General features: G+C 29.8%; 1 protein-coding gene across 2 annotated transcripts in view; it reads right to left on the reverse strand.

Moving 5' to 3' along the window:
- LOC105213262 (pleckstrin homology domain-containing family G member 4B) overlaps window positions 1–13,767 on the reverse strand; it is a 38,912-nt gene extending 25,145 nt beyond the window's left edge. Inside the window, exons 1-3 of one of the 2 annotated variants that reach the window (XM_011185962.3) lie at window positions 13,276–13,767; window positions 9,070–9,222; window positions 8,485–8,818 (exon numbers count right to left, since the gene is read on the reverse strand). In XM_011185962.3, the coding sequence (XP_011184264.2) occupies window positions 8,485–8,818; window positions 9,070–9,222; window positions 13,276–13,550 (762 nt within the window). In that variant the 5' untranslated portion in view covers window positions 13,551–13,767. The remainder of the gene's footprint in view (window positions 1–8,484; window positions 8,819–9,069; window positions 9,223–13,275) is intronic. The other variant, XM_011185963.3, reaches the window with a different exon arrangement.
- Window positions 13,768–16,270: the final 2,503 nt, after the last annotated feature.

Below are 16,270 nucleotides of genomic sequence, written 5' to 3' on the forward strand. Positions count from 1 at the left end.
GGCAGAATGACTTTCAAGCGCGACTCGCTCATAAATTATGCTTGCTTCAAAAATCATTATTCGCTTGACCAAGAAATGTCTAAATTAAGTGGCCTTTTGGATAACACACATGGAACATGGCTGCACTTTTATTTATTACTAGCTTAAATAAATAAGTAATTAAACAATTATGAATACAAATAAATCTTGGTTATGTATTTATAAGACTCTGAAGCTTTTATATTGCGTAGACAGCCGTGAGACTGCCGAAAATGACGTTTACTATAGTTCCTTATTGGCATATAATAAAGCGATAATAAAAATATAAATATATAAAATAATGAGTTGTTGTTGTTATTAAATTACTTTTATATTCAATCAGTTAAATTTTTACTTATAAAATTAAATTTATATTTAAATTAAAATAATATTTTTTTATTATAAAATTTATTTCATTTCATTTCATTTTATTTTATTTTATTTTATTTTATTTTATTTTATTTTATTTTATTTTATTTTATTTTATTTTATTTTATTTTATTTTATTTTATTTTATTTTATTTTATTTTATTTTATTTTATTTTATTTTATTTTATTTTATTTTATTTTAATTCATTTCATTTCATTTCATTTCATTTCATTTCATTTCATTTTATTTTATTTTATTTTATTTTATTTTATTTTATTTTATTTTATGTTATGTTATTTTATTTTATTTTATTTTATTTTATTTTATTTTATTTTATTTTATTTTATTTTATTTTATTTTATTTTATTTTATTTTATTTTATTTTATTTTATTTTATTTTATTTTATTTTATTTTATTTTATTTTATTTTATTTTATTTTATTTTATTTTATTTTATTTTATTTTATTTTATTTTATTTTATTTTATTTTATTTTATTTTATTTTATTTTATTTTATTTTATTTTATTTTATTTCATTTCATTTCATTTCATTTCATTTCATTTCATTTTATTTTATTTTATTTTATTTTATTTTATTTTATTTTATTTTATTTCATTTCATTTTATTTTATTTTATTTTATTTTATTTTATTTTATTTTATTCATATGTATACTATTTCAAATGTCACGCTTTACAATCTGATTTATTTCTATGTATTCATTATACATATATTGATGGTATTAAAAAAAATATTAACCGTAGAATATAATAAACTTCAAGAAATCAAGAACTTTAGTTATTTCACCTATTAAGCACGGTCGACTAACTAATTAAACTAATAAATATTTTTTTTTGCGATCATCCTAATATTCAGATGGGATTACATATATATTTTTGCTCTATACACCCCATTAGCTGGCGCTTTGGCAAATTTGACAGTTTTAATTATACCCATGACGTATCACTGCGAGGCATTTTCAATTTTGGCGCGCAATTCAAACACTTTTCACGAAAATGTTATGAAAATGTATTGCACTCGTATTTACGCTTAATAAATGAAAAAATGTGCATAGCACAATCTAAGGTTTTAAGTAATAGAAAATAGATGTTTGTGAAAATTTATTGTGATATTGAAAAGCGATTAGTCACAAGAACACTTGCGCCACAGTGAAATAATATTTGGAACGAGAGTTTTTATTCAAAATGATGAAATTATAATTATCATCAAGTGGAAAACATAATTTCTTCTCCCAAAATTTTTCTCATAACACACAATTTTAGTTCCATAAATATGACTGCTAGATTACATTGGTACCAAAATACTACTCAAACCTTATTTAGCTGACGAATATGCGGTCTTTATTATGACAATGACACTTGACATGACAAAGGTATAATTGCGAAAACATGTGTTTTGACTATATCTGATTTAAACGACCTGTAAGATATTTCTATAGACTAATGTGCTATGCTCATAATGTCAAATTCAATGATATTAAATTGACAACATTACCATTTCTATGACATATGTATGTTTCTACTACATCGAACAAATGACTCAAATGGCCAAGTCCGCCAATTTCAAAGGCTGTCACATCAAATTGATTGACAAGCACAAATTTCACTTCGTCAGTTGCCAAGTTGGCATGAAAAGTGTTGTCATAAATTGCTATAAAACTTAAATGGCAACTATTTCTTGAATTGGCAATGACTGTCAATGAATTTGACTTAAAAATGTAAATGTTTCTCACTGGTTAATTGAGCCAATGTTTTATAATTATTATAAGTAAATTAGCTGAAATTTTTATAATTTTTTAATATAAGTAGGAGTTATGGGTCTATGGGCATATATACATTCCGCAAGCACAGCTTAATATAGAAATATGTATGTATGCACTTTTCGACGAATATGCAGATTAGTGCTCAGCTATAACATCATAAATATCCTCATTAGCTAAATTATAGGTGAAATATCTCTTAACACTCGTCAGCAACTAATTTTAAACTATTCAACAAAATCATAAATTCTCAAAGCGCTTGTCATCAAAAGACAAATTTCAATGAAAATTCAATAAAAAAAACTAATTTCTTAAATTAAAAATAAATAAAATAATTAAGTGTTTGCAGATTTGTGAGGCGAAAATTGCAGTTTGGCAAAAATGAAACACATAAACACACACATTGGCGTATATTAGCAACAATGATTTAATTGACAAATAAATTCCGCAAAAGCTGGCAACCATCCAAGCAACATATTATTATAATTACACATGAGTAGATATTTGTATATTTTATATAATTTTTTTTCGTAAATACTTGATTTGTTGCAAACATTTATTTTGAGCTAATTGTTTAATATTCTTCTCTGACACTTTGCACACTTGAGTTAATGCTTTCGCTTCAATGTTTATTTCATGTATTTATGTTATTTTTGCATCATCATATTTATTTACTTTTTCCTATTTTATACTTGTCACGTGAATCATGCATTTATATTTTCATACGATCACATTTGCGTAGCTAAAGCGAATTATCTATGGCTTATCTTCGGTTATTATTAGTAAGGTATGCATTCATATGTGCTCCTATACCCGTTGCATATTTGCGGTAGCATATTGACGAGCTTAATGACGAGTACGTAATAGTTTACCGTTACATTTACTGTAATTGGGGTGTGTCAGCAGTTATAAATAAAGGTGTGTTCAGTATTACGAGTATAAAACTATTTTGCTACTGTGATCCAACAATAAATGGGGAAATACGAGCATATAGTATCTATGTACCTATATATATACCACAATTCTTTAATATCGGTATATATTGGTTACTACCCAGACCGTCATTAGTTCAACTTTTATCAGCTATAGAATTGTGTAATTAAATATGATTTAACGGTTATACTCAGGGCTTATATCCGACGCAATGCAATTTTTTTTAATAACACAGCCACGCAAAAAAAATTGTTTGTCATGACTTGGGGCTCCTACGTATTGCATCCGGCATTTTGATTTTTGAAAAAACCTACACCGAATATGTAATCAGCGACCGAAAACTCCCGAATAACGAGTTTCAAGCGAATCCAATGAATTTTAAAAATTGCTGTCCGCCATATTGGTTTTCTAAGGTTATCCTAAAAACTTGATCTGATGGGCCTCTGATTCGGATTCAGCGACATATAGCACATATAACGGCAGGTCATGATAACAATAGTTTTTTGTGTTGCTGTGTAATCTTTCACCGGTTCAGCAGTTTCATAAATCATGAATACATGGAAACACCTACACCTCGAAGAATTACACCAATCTACAGTGTAAACAAATTGTCTAATTTTTATTTTTTTTAAATATCTACACAAATTGTTGCATACATTTAGGATTAATAATTCTTTTAGAATATGGTCGGAAGAAAGCATGCCTGACGATTGGAATCTCAGTGTGCTCTGCCCAATCTATAAAAAGGTAGACCTATAATCTGCGCCAATTACCGAGGGATAAGCCTCCTCAACATTTCATTCAAGGTCCTGTCGAGCGTATTGTATGAAAGGCTAAAGCGCACCGTCAACGAAATGATTGGGCCTTATCAGTGCGGCTTTAGAACTGGAAAATCCACCATGGAACAGATATTCACCATGCGTCAAATCTTGGAAAAGACCCGAGAGACCACCTTTTCATCGATTTAAAGCTGCCTTCGACAGCACAAACAGGAGCTGCCTCCATGCCGCGATATCTGAATTTGGTATCCCTTCAAAACTAATACGGCTTTGTAAACTGACGTTGAGCAACCCCAAAAGCTCCGTCAGGATCGGGGAGAACCTCTCCGAGCCTTCCGATACCAAACGAGGATTCAGGCAGGGTGACTCACTATCGTGCGACTTCTTCCATCTATTGCTGGAAAAAATACTACGAGCTGCAGAGCTAAATAGAGAAGGTACATTCTTCTATAAGAGTGTACAGCTGCAGGCGTACGCCGATAATATTGATATAATCGGAAGCAACAACCGCGCCGTTTGTTCTGCGTCTTCCAGACTAGATAAAGAAGCGAAGCGTAATCCAACGCAGAATCACTCTTGCCAACAGGTGCTACTTTGGACTGAGTAGGCAAATGAAAAGTAAAGTCCTCTCTCGACGAACCAAAATCAAACTCTATAAGTCGCTCATCATTCCCGTCCTTATGTATTGCGCTGAAGCGTGGACGATGACAACATCCGATGAGACGACTCTTGGGGTTTTCGAGAGAAAGGTTTTGCGCAAGATATATGGTCCTCTAAACATTGGCAACGGCGAATACCGCAGACGATGGAACGATGAGCTGTACGATTTATACGATTTATTTAAACCGCGGAAGAGGACGACCTCCACTCTGATGGAAAGATCAAGTGGAAAGTGACCAAGTGAAAGTGGTGTTTCCAGTTGGCGCCAAACAACAAAACTCAAATCAACTTTGTAAGGTATGTAAATTTTATTAATAACCTCGATTTAAATTACCTTTTCATACCACCGGAGATATATGTACATATACCTCTTTATCAACCTACATATAATTAGTCATCTATCATTCGAAAGAATCGTCTGTTTTATCTTCTGTGACGTCAAAGACATTGCCAAAAAAATATTTGAGTAGAAATTAATACAAACATATATACTATATATGTATATAACTACGATGTTAAGTAAATATTTTTGTTCAAGTATATAAAATTCCACATATAAATATTCTCTTATCTTGTGTAAGTACAGATCACTTCCTTTCATGATTTTTATTGCGAGTTCATTGTTCCGTTTCTTGTAGCTTATGCTCAGCCTTTTCCTGTTTTATCTTTGAACTGCTCTATATTATGATAAAGTATATTTTTTGCAAATAAAACCAAATTAGTTTTAATTTTTTTTAATTTAAACTCTCATTTTATAAATATGTTACTATGTGCATAGAGCTTTTTACATTAAACGTATATATATGTAAATATATATGTATTCTTACTATATTATTTCTATACATGCTTTACTTCTAGATAAAGCTGACAAAACCTGAGCGGTTGACAGCTAAGCATTGCACTTTAATTTTAATTGCAGGTAAAAAAGTCGCAAATATTCGAGTAATCTTAAAGCTGATAAGATATCAATTTCAACTTTTATTCGATTTACTTCCAGGTAGATTAGTTTCAAAAGCAATTGGATTGCTATGAAATGAAATTATATACATATATTTCTCAATTAAATTTTTTCAAATTCATTGAAATTTAAAAGTTTTTTACAGCAATATTTTAATATATTTTAGTTTTTTTTTCGAAATAAAATTTTAAAACGTTTTTCTGATTGCAACTGTTTTTCAAACCAAAAATGCATAAAATTTAATTCTTAATGAAAATTTATTAGTTTTTTTTTAAAGTAAAAATATATATTTTTTTTTTAATTTGGACAATGAGATTTTTTTATTTTCGAGAGTACAATTTTTAAATGTAATCGCAGTGATATTCTTAATTTTACCACCACGAATTTTTAATGATTTTTTACGCAGACTTTTTCTCAACCAAAATTTATGACGTCTTCCTCAGTCCAAATAAGTGAAAGTTTAGTAGTCCCTATTAGGATTTCCATACACGTAAGCTCTTTGAGCACCTGAATATCTATATATAATATATATAGATTTTGAGCTCATAAATTATGCAAGAGACGTCGCATGGTGCTTTTACTCAATAAAAGTGTAGTGGGTTCGTCGTTGCTTATATAAATATTAATAAGTTATATGTATATATTTTTATATTTTTTTATATTATTTATATTGTCTTGTATTATTCAAACTCCCATCGTTGTGTATAAATTTTTGAATGCATTTTTTCTGTGTTCCAGGAATTCATGAATGATTTATGGATGGGAATTGTTCGAGGTTTATGCAATTATATACATACAAATGTATGATATATATTTTATATATGTATATGCGAATATTTTTCTCCGTAACAAATATATAAAATTTAAACAAAAAACTTTTTTTTTTTAATATATTACTTAAATTTAATTTTCTATTTTCCTCCATTGAAGCTTTTTTTCTTCCGCCTTTATTTATTTATTTATTACTTAAAAGTATTTTGCGCGCATTTGTCCGCTTGGATTTTCTTTGATTAGTTCAAGGGCTTTGCTTTCGTGTCACAAGTGACATTTGCTGTCTGTTAATTCTTTAGGCGCATTAAGTGTGTTTCTACTGCTGGCAAGAAATGAAAACTCAAAACAAAAACAATTTTATATATGTATGCATACTATGGCTCTTATAAATGTACAAGTATTCATGTTGATTAGGTGCTTGACCACAACTTTGTATTTTGTGTGGTCGAGACTCGAAATATTTTACAAAATATGTTTTCTGCCAGATAAAAGTTCTCATGAAAATTTAGCAACATTCTGTAGATGCGTCTACAGTCTCTATATAAAATTTTAAGCTTTATTTGAATAGCATCAGATAGCTTGTCATAATTCACCAAAAAAGTTTGGCCAAACAACTCTCATATATAATTATTATAATTTATACCTTTTTGTTTGTTTGTTTTGGTACACAAATATTTTTTTTTTAAATAAGCTGTTTTTGTTTGTTCACTCCACCAGCTTTGTTGTGCATAAATTATTTTGATTGATTGCCGCAGATTTGTTGGGCTTTCGGCAAATTAAAGGTGTGGTGAATTGATCAGTACAAAAACTAATTTAAACCACTCGATTTTTAGCAGCACTCCAGGGTTTCAAAACACTGCCATACAATATTTTCGAAGTAGAGGAAGCAGTGAACAGCAGAATTTTCTCAAAAGCGACAGGTGCTAATTTCATAAATCTTAGTTGGTTCAGATACATTTTCGGTGCACATAAGTACGTCCAAATAAGTGTAAAACTACACAGAGAATAACAGTCGGCTGATTGAAGATATTTATTATTGTTATTGAGATCTGGATATTTGTTTGAACTTTTTCCTGCACCTGAACCGCAACAGAATTATTTACCACCATAATCCTCCTATTTAGATGATATGGGACCCATGAAGCAACAAATAATCCTTTAAAACACACATTACATAGAAAACTTTTGGACTTTAGTGATCAAAAATAAATTACTAAGGTGACCAGAAAAAATTCTATCAGATAAATTTAAATATCACGAGACAATTATACTCATATTGAAGTACTAAAAATATCTCTGATTCCAAAAAATATCGAAAATTGACAAATTGACCAAAATCAACTATTATAGAGGCCAGAAAAAAAAAAATCCAGAGATAATAATATCAAAGCAGAAATATATGCATCTCATCTCAAAAAATATCGAGAACTTTCAAACTTTTTCAAGACATTTAAGGTGACCAGAGAAAAGTTTTTAAAATGAATATGCATATTTGGGAATTTTGAAACTAAAGTACAAAAAATTTCACTTTGAAATCTTATTATTGATCAAAAATCAAGCATAAAGATGACCAGAAAAATTTTAATATTAACATCAAATGATTTTTGTATATGAAGAGATATTAATAAATATATTTAAGTACTAAGAATATTCCTCAGTCCAAAAATATTGAATTATGCTAAAATTGTATACAATAGTGAACAGAAAACAATCATTAAGGTGCCCACAAAAAAGTTCAAAAATCAATTTTTACTCATAATTTAATATCCAGAGGGAGAGCGAGAGGATTTCAAGGTTAAACCAGAGTAGTAGTAGTTTATATTAGCATTTCATTTTCGCAAACAAATACAAAAACTATATTTTTTCTAAATGCCTTCTACTGTTTACTAGCGGCATTAGCACCTGTTGAATTTTTGCTATTGCTTTTATAGCATTTTGTCTACGCGTTCCACCTGTTGAACACTAAATTTACTTGGCGGTGCTTTTTCACATTCTATTTGCATTTCATTAAAAATTCATTAAAATTGTATGTGCGAATGCACGAAAAGCGAAAATTTGTGGAACAAATATAATTTACTGCGCTTTTTATTGTTTTTGTAGTATTTGTTTCACGTCGTTAATTTTCAAAGACACACTAATTATTAAATTTTTACTCGAATATTTCTAAATTTAAGCTAAAAAACTATTTAAAAATCAAAACAAATATTCGTACTCACATCAAAGTAGGCAGCAAACTCGTCGAACAGCGATTTCAAGTCCCGCTGATTGCGCAGCATTAGCGGTAAAATCTGTTTCTCATGCAGCTCTAAAATCTGCTCGATATTCCCGAGCAAGCGCATGCGATTTTCGGCGCCTTTGAAGCACTCGGGTGCATCCGAACGTGCATGCAATTCGCCGTAATTCTTGATGCCCTTACGCAAATTATTCACATAATTCGCTTCGGTTTGTATCACTTCGTCGATAATAAAACTGATTTTCTTCGAGGCATAAATTTCACTTTGATCGCAGGGAAAGAGATTCTCCAGCGAGAGAGTATCTTCGTCATCGTGACTATAAGAGTTGGTAGAGATTTGAAAATGATTTTAAATAAGTTTGGATTTATTAGAAATTTTTAATACTTATATTTAACCTTTGTTTTTGTTTAAATTTTTGAAATTCAAAAATCTCAAGCTTTTATACATCAAAAGCTTTGACCGCTAAGAAGATCACACACAAGTTCATTATTTTGAAATTTTTATTACTAGACAAATATATATATATGAAAAATATAACTACAAAAACCAAAACACAAAAACACTTACTATTCATCGCTGAGTATATCGGGTAGATAGGGCGTATGTGGAATGATGATGTGATTGTTGCCATTGTTGTTGTGTAACAAATTGATGGAATTACGTGCAGATGAGGGTGGCGTTGATGAGCACACCGGCGCTGAGGGTATAATTGTTATAGAGCTGTAATACAAAAACACAAACAAAATGATCGTCGGACATAAATGTATGTATGATTGAGTAAAGATGGGCTGAAAGGATGCTGTGAAGGAGAACATGGAAATGATGCCTAAGAAAGTGGTCGTAATATGAATTGACAATATAGAAACTTTGACAAAAAATTTGTTGACAAATTACACAAATACTCCACTCAATTACTCCATGAATTATTTTTCAGTAAAAAATTATTAAAAAAAAAAATTAAAAAATTTAAAAATTGTAAATAAATATTTTTAATATTAACTATAAAGTAAGAATCGGAATTTAGCAAAAATCAGGATGGAAATGTTTGTGTATATTGATAACATACAAACAAAAATATGTACTAAGATAGAGAGATCAATAGATAATAATAAAAATATGGCAGACAGATAGACATATAAATAAATGTATTGATATTTAAATAGATGAATTGCTAGATAGAAAAATAAGGTATAAGTTGTCTTCGATTCGACAAGCGTTGGAGAGTAATCAATCAAACATGCTATTGAACTAGTACAAAAGTTCCAACGAACAGGCAATACTGAACAACTTTGCGTTAACCTTTCCTCTGGCGCATGTGCAATAGTGTTGCGCTACTTTCTTTAATGCCTAAGACAGACATATGGTTTCTGTACTACGATGTGTACTACAATAAAAACTCAAGAAACCATATACAGGCATAGTGACACACATGTAGTATTGTACTATGTTTACATCCATCAGCTGATACAAATAAATTCAAGCAAAATGTAATTATGAATAACAGGCAGGAAAATTGATCCTGACTTAGTTATAACTTCAAGCAATCTTAAAATATTATTGTCCATGTTACATATTTTCCACATATTTTTTTTTTCAAATTTTGTTTTTTGATTTCAATTAATTTTGAATTTAATTTATTTTCTGTATATCAAAATGTCGGAAAACATATGATTGTGGCAGAAGAGCTTAAAGCTTCCGGTGTGATCAATGCAATCCATTGTAATACATTTCACAACACCACACAATTTTAATGGTTTCTAGAACTCTATTGTAGTACGGAACACCACTTGCTTTCAAACAAAATTCGGAAAACTGGTTTCTGAAGCATACTACAATATGTACTATATGTCTGTCTCAGGTATAACAAAAATATGTTTGTATTGTACAGTAATTTGTCCTTTGACTCATTCGCACTCGTAAAACTGGTCTAAAATGTGTGCTGGCATTGAGGATAGCAGTTATAACACTTTAATGGATTCAACTTCAACGAAAGCGCAGTAAGCAAAGTTAGCGAGCAGAGAAATGGTGAATAGAAAACAGCTACATAATATATAGATAACGATATAAAAAGTGACAGAAAAAGTGGTGGATAGCGACAGAAGGAAACGGATGGATGTATAACTAGATATAATATACTACAAAGAAATATATAAATAATTTCTTGTATTAATAGTATATTTTTGATTTTTTTATTATTTATTATTATTAAACTTTAAGTTTTTAATATTATTTATTTTTAGATTTTTAGACTAGGAAAATGATAAAGCACAATTTCAAAACATTTTTCAAAAGTAACTATTATTATTATTTAGTTAATATTTAATATATTTTTCTTAGTAATTTATAAAAAAAAAATTTAAAAATATAAGATTTTCATAATTAATTCTTTTATTATTTATTTTTTGAAAAAAAAAAATGTTTTGCTAATATTTATTCTTTTTTTTTTTTTGAATAAACAAATTATTTTACAATTAAAAATTGTCGTAATGAAAAAGTCATGCTGAATACCGATTAAATTTTTTTGGAAAGTTTAATATATTTATTATTTATATATTTATTTCTCTCAATGTTTTTTTATGATATTATCAGCCCAATTCTGTGCACTTGACAAAATAACAAAAAAGTTTAAAATTTTTTCAGATTTTTATCAAGTAAGAATTTTTTTGGTATTCTGTAACAATTTTGATAAAATAAAAAGCTTCAGTAACGCATAGCTTTTCCCCACACGTGTGGGAAACAAAATAATGTAAACAGAAACAGCTGATTCTGTCCAATTATATTCGAATTGAATTGAAAAATTGATTTGAATTATTTTCTAACGTAAGTTTTCAAATACATTTCAATATTTGTTGCAAAATAATTAATAATTTAACTTCAATTTCACAATAAATCCATTGCTTTTGGTCTAGACTTTTCTTAGGGTGCGCAAATATTCCATGCTCCGAAGCTGGCACTATTTTTCATAAAAGGACGTTATTTGGATGAGTGTTTGTTTTAACCGAGCCTTCTTCAGTGTGGGTTCGTTGATAAGTTTGGTTTATGATTGACCAAAGAGTTATCAGCCTATCTATCCGATTCTGATGTCGAGATATTGACTGAAGCCTTTCAGACCTGATGCAAAGTATTTGGTTTGGTTTCACAACTCCATTTACTCTATATAGATGACAGGGTTATACCTAACCAAACAGGGAGTGCCGCTCGTAAATAAAGTTGATTGATAATCAAATGGCAGAGCCTATATATTCACTTTTCTATCCCATATCCTCCATAGGATTTTGCTCCCCCACAAAGCCGTAGAATACTTCATAATATAATACATATTTTGATTTAGTTGGTTGTTATGTTTAGCTTCAGAAAAGTTCCTTGAGGACTACGAAATCTAAACTTTGTTCTTTGTTGGCAAAAATTTGCTAAGCTGTAATCGCATGCAATATATAGAAAACAATTTCGTCAATGTTACCCTCATTATCCTCATTTTTTAATACAAAAAAACGGAAAAATAAACTTCTTAATATATTATAAAAGCGGCTCAATAACGCGAGCCATCCACATGATCATATTTTTCATTTTTGTATAAAACTAACGACAAAAGTAAAATATCTCCATTGCAACAAATTCACTTTCACAACTATCCACAGCGAGATATTTTATTTGTCAAGAGCATTTTACTTCTTAACAACTTATAAAGAAAAGAGCTTTTTATTTTAGACACAGAATACGAAATGCTTGATAAATTTCAATTTTTTACAAATTAGAAATTTGTTGAATTTGTAAAGTGCACAGAATAGGGCTGTATATGTGTATAAAAAAATTGTCTCATTTCATAACCTAATCAAAATAAATATATGGATTTTTAATCAAGATACCCAGCAACAAACAAATCTACAAATACAAATCACACAACGATGTACAAAAAACACAAACACAAGAGACAATAATAAAATAAAAAAAATATTCATTGAATTTGTATTAAAAAATTACTGAATTATTGTTAATTCCACTTTGTGTGGATTTTAAAATTATTATATGCTTGATTAATATTTTTTTTTATTCAAAATTTCTTTTAACAAGTCAGGCAAGTTTACTATAATAATTTGGCTTCAATGAGCATTTGTCTTTATTTTGGTGGAGAGCACTCAAAACAAAATAATAACTAGACTTAGAGCACATAAGCAGTTTCACTTCACTGTTTGTCGTTTTCTATTGTATGTACATATGTGTGTACGTATTAGTAACTGTCATATACTAGAAATATAGCAGCCACTGGAAATTTAATTGCTTTTAATTTAAACATTTCACATATAAGTTGTACAACGAATCAAATTTATATATGTACGTATTTAACAACACAGACACTCTTCAATAATTTGTCATATTTAAATGTATACTTGATTTTTAATGTATAATATATATTCAGAATTTTATTCTTATTTACTGATATCTTTCTTATCTTTTTATTAATTATTTTCAAATTACACTTTTTACTTTTTTAACAACTTTCGAGATTCTTAATTATCTTTTTATATTGTTAATATTCCACTTTCAAAATGTATTTAAAATTAAAGAAAATAAATTATATTAACTTTTTTAAATTAAAATTCAATATTATTTCGATTTTTTATTATTTTTTTAATTTTTCAATAATTGTTGATACTTTTTTTTCATTTTTTTTTTGCTAATCGATTTTATTTGCACTTCTTTCAATTACGCTTAAAACTAAATTTTAATATTTTTTGATTAAATTATTTTCACCACACCCCACCCGACACCTACTCTTCACAGTGTTCACTCTTTTGTTTTTGTAATTTCCCATTTTCTGCACCATTTGCGGCTGTTGATTTGCCATTTGCTGCCGTTGTTGTTGTTGTCGCTGTGCCATCTTCGGCCAACAAATGCGCGACGGTTGTTAACTCGTTTGCCGACTTTACGCGACGCGTCGCTTGATCCGTTAACAATGCATTCAACAGTTGCAGCAAAGCGACGGTGATAAAAGGCAACGCGGCAGTGGTCGCGTCGAACCACGTTAACTGTATTAGGCCAAAAAACATTTTAGATACTATTTTTTCTTTTTCTTTTTTTTATATATATTTTTTATCACTATTTTTTTTATTTCTACACTTTTTTGAATTAATTCTTGAAATTAGCTTTGTTTTTTTACAAATTAAGAAAAATAAAAACACTAATAATAAATCGCACACGCGTCACATCGCGCTCTCGACAACATCGATACCGTTGTCACAAGATCGCAAACTCAACTGAACGCGACACACGGGTTGCTATAAATTTTTGTTGAAATCAATTTTTGCCATAACAAATATAAACAACTACCACGACAACCTTCTCCGACATGCTGACAAGATATTGTATATTGTATTGTAAACCAAACAGAGCATTTCTCTCACAAATTCATATGTCTATGCATACATAGATGTCTGTGTAGTCCACGGGCTCGCCATGTGATAAGCGAGATCGCACACTCTTCCAGTAGACTGGCAGCGATGACATCACTGTGTTTTTATATCCGGAGATAACAAATTTACTCACTCTCAGTGTTTATTCTCTGACCTCTTGTCTCATATTCCATCACACACTCTCGCGGTACTCTCAATAATCATTTTTATAGCAACTTTAATGATATCAGCTGTTTCATTCATTGAGCGAAATGTTTATTATGGTATTTTGTTTATAAACAAATTGAATTGAATCAATCAACGCTGTAATGCGATTAGCTTTAGGAGATTTCGTTTATTTACACTTTGTTTTCGTGTGTTTACCTATTGAAAGGTATGGTAGACAGCAATATGATAAGATAAATGTGTACTACCGTCATAACATTTCAATAATTGATACAACTATAATTAAAGTCCTGTTAAATAAATCGGTTTCCAAAATATATTATTAAAAATATTATATTAATAAAGAAAAACTAAAAAAATGAGAACTTTTAAGTAAAAAGTAAGCTTCAATTGTTAAACCATCCGAAATCCTACTAATTAGATACTAAAAAATATAATCCTGAACCTTGTATTGCCTACATTTAGGCGCAATTGTTATTAATGTACTTCGTCTCTGTTAGCATCATTCTCGAATATTAATAGAATACCGTTGCACAAAAGTCCGATTATTTTATTACAAGATTCTCAACTAATCGTTCTAGTTGAAAGTTCTTGGCCGGATACAAACCCGATTTCTTTCCACTTATGTAGAGCGACTAATGCCGAATTATTGACTCTATTCGTTGCCGTCTTTTGTAAAAATTGGCTACCTTTGATACATAAAAAGAGCTCTTCCACCATGTACATAATTCCGTCTTCATCGCGGCCATGTAGGATGTATAAGCTATGAACCTTTCCCCATCCCCAGATTGGGAATCATGCGACTTCTTTGCTTTTAAAATTTAAAATGTCACTTGTCGGGTAGAAACATCAGTCGAACAAGAAGCTTAATACGGTAATCTCATAGATGACAATTACTTAGCGTTGAGAGAATATAGTGAGTTCCTCTTAAATTTCAAAATGTTCAAGAAATTAGTCTTAAATAAACGGACGTGAACTCAAATGATTGCATTGTAAATCTTCATCGTTAAAACTTTCACGGATACAAATTATTTCTACCAGATTTGACTTCTTTTGCATAAATTTTTCTTCTAGAATATATTAGAAACACTGTCAAATTTTTATTTTCCAAAAATGACACCACACCGCTCTTAGAACCTTTCGATGTACTGAAGATTTTCGATTATGAGTGACAAGAAACAAAATTCAGAATTCCAAAAGTTGTCTTCTGAATATCAACAAAACAAAGACTTCCAATAAACGAAAATGATCTCAGCACAATCAAAAATTTAAAGCGAAAAACAGTAAAAACAAAACCGACACTTGCAACAAATTAACGCCGTCATGTGCTGACACTTTTATGCAAATTAGAACAAATGAAGACGGGAGCGACAAAACGCCAAAATGCCAGCAGTCTGCGGTTTATAGTTGCAGCCTGCGAGCATACCATAAAATCAAAAATTCGCCATAAATGTTCAGAAAGAATGTGAGGCGACAAATTTTTGCTAGAATTCTTGGAACCAAATAATTTTTATTGTTGTTATTACTTTTTGGAACGCGATCAGCAGTGATCTTCCAAAAATCAAACTCACTATTATTACGCTATTTATGTATGTATGCCAGTGCACATTAAATATTTACATACATATATCTTCCTAAATTTACTATAATGATGTCACGCGACCTCACTCAAGTAATAGTCTGCAATTGTATTGTTGTACAACAAGTGATCGCGACACGATCAACACAGACAACGCCGCCGCAGACAGCTTCAATGTAATCCCCATCTCTTGTACGAGTATGTTACGCGTGTTGCATAAAAGTAGGAAGCAACTAGAGGGGGGAAGCTATTAAATGATAGACGCTTGCATTTTATGTTTAGATTGATCTGGCAGTGGGCGTTGCAGTCAACAGACTTTATTTGGCACTTTTATATGCCGTAAATATAAGCTCTCTTTTATTCGCTAGGCCTTACATACCGGCGAATCGAACGAATGATACGCATAAATCAAATGGATTGGTATAATTAAATAGGAATCAGTGTTCATACCTCTTTAATGATCTCTTCGTGTACTCTCTAGTATTGAATTCATTTAGAATCACTTTTTTGTTACTTTTACGTACAATTTTTTTACAAGGAGTGTAGTAAGTTTAAGATTACCAGTGTAAAAGAAAATACTTGATAGAATGTTTTGAAAATTTTCGGACTTAAT

This window comes from Zeugodacus cucurbitae, chromosome 6 (assembly GCF_028554725.1).
Source record: "Zeugodacus cucurbitae isolate PBARC_wt_2022May chromosome 6, idZeuCucr1.2, whole genome shotgun sequence".
Classification (NCBI taxonomy): Eukaryota; Metazoa; Arthropoda; class Insecta; order Diptera; family Tephritidae; genus Zeugodacus; species Zeugodacus cucurbitae.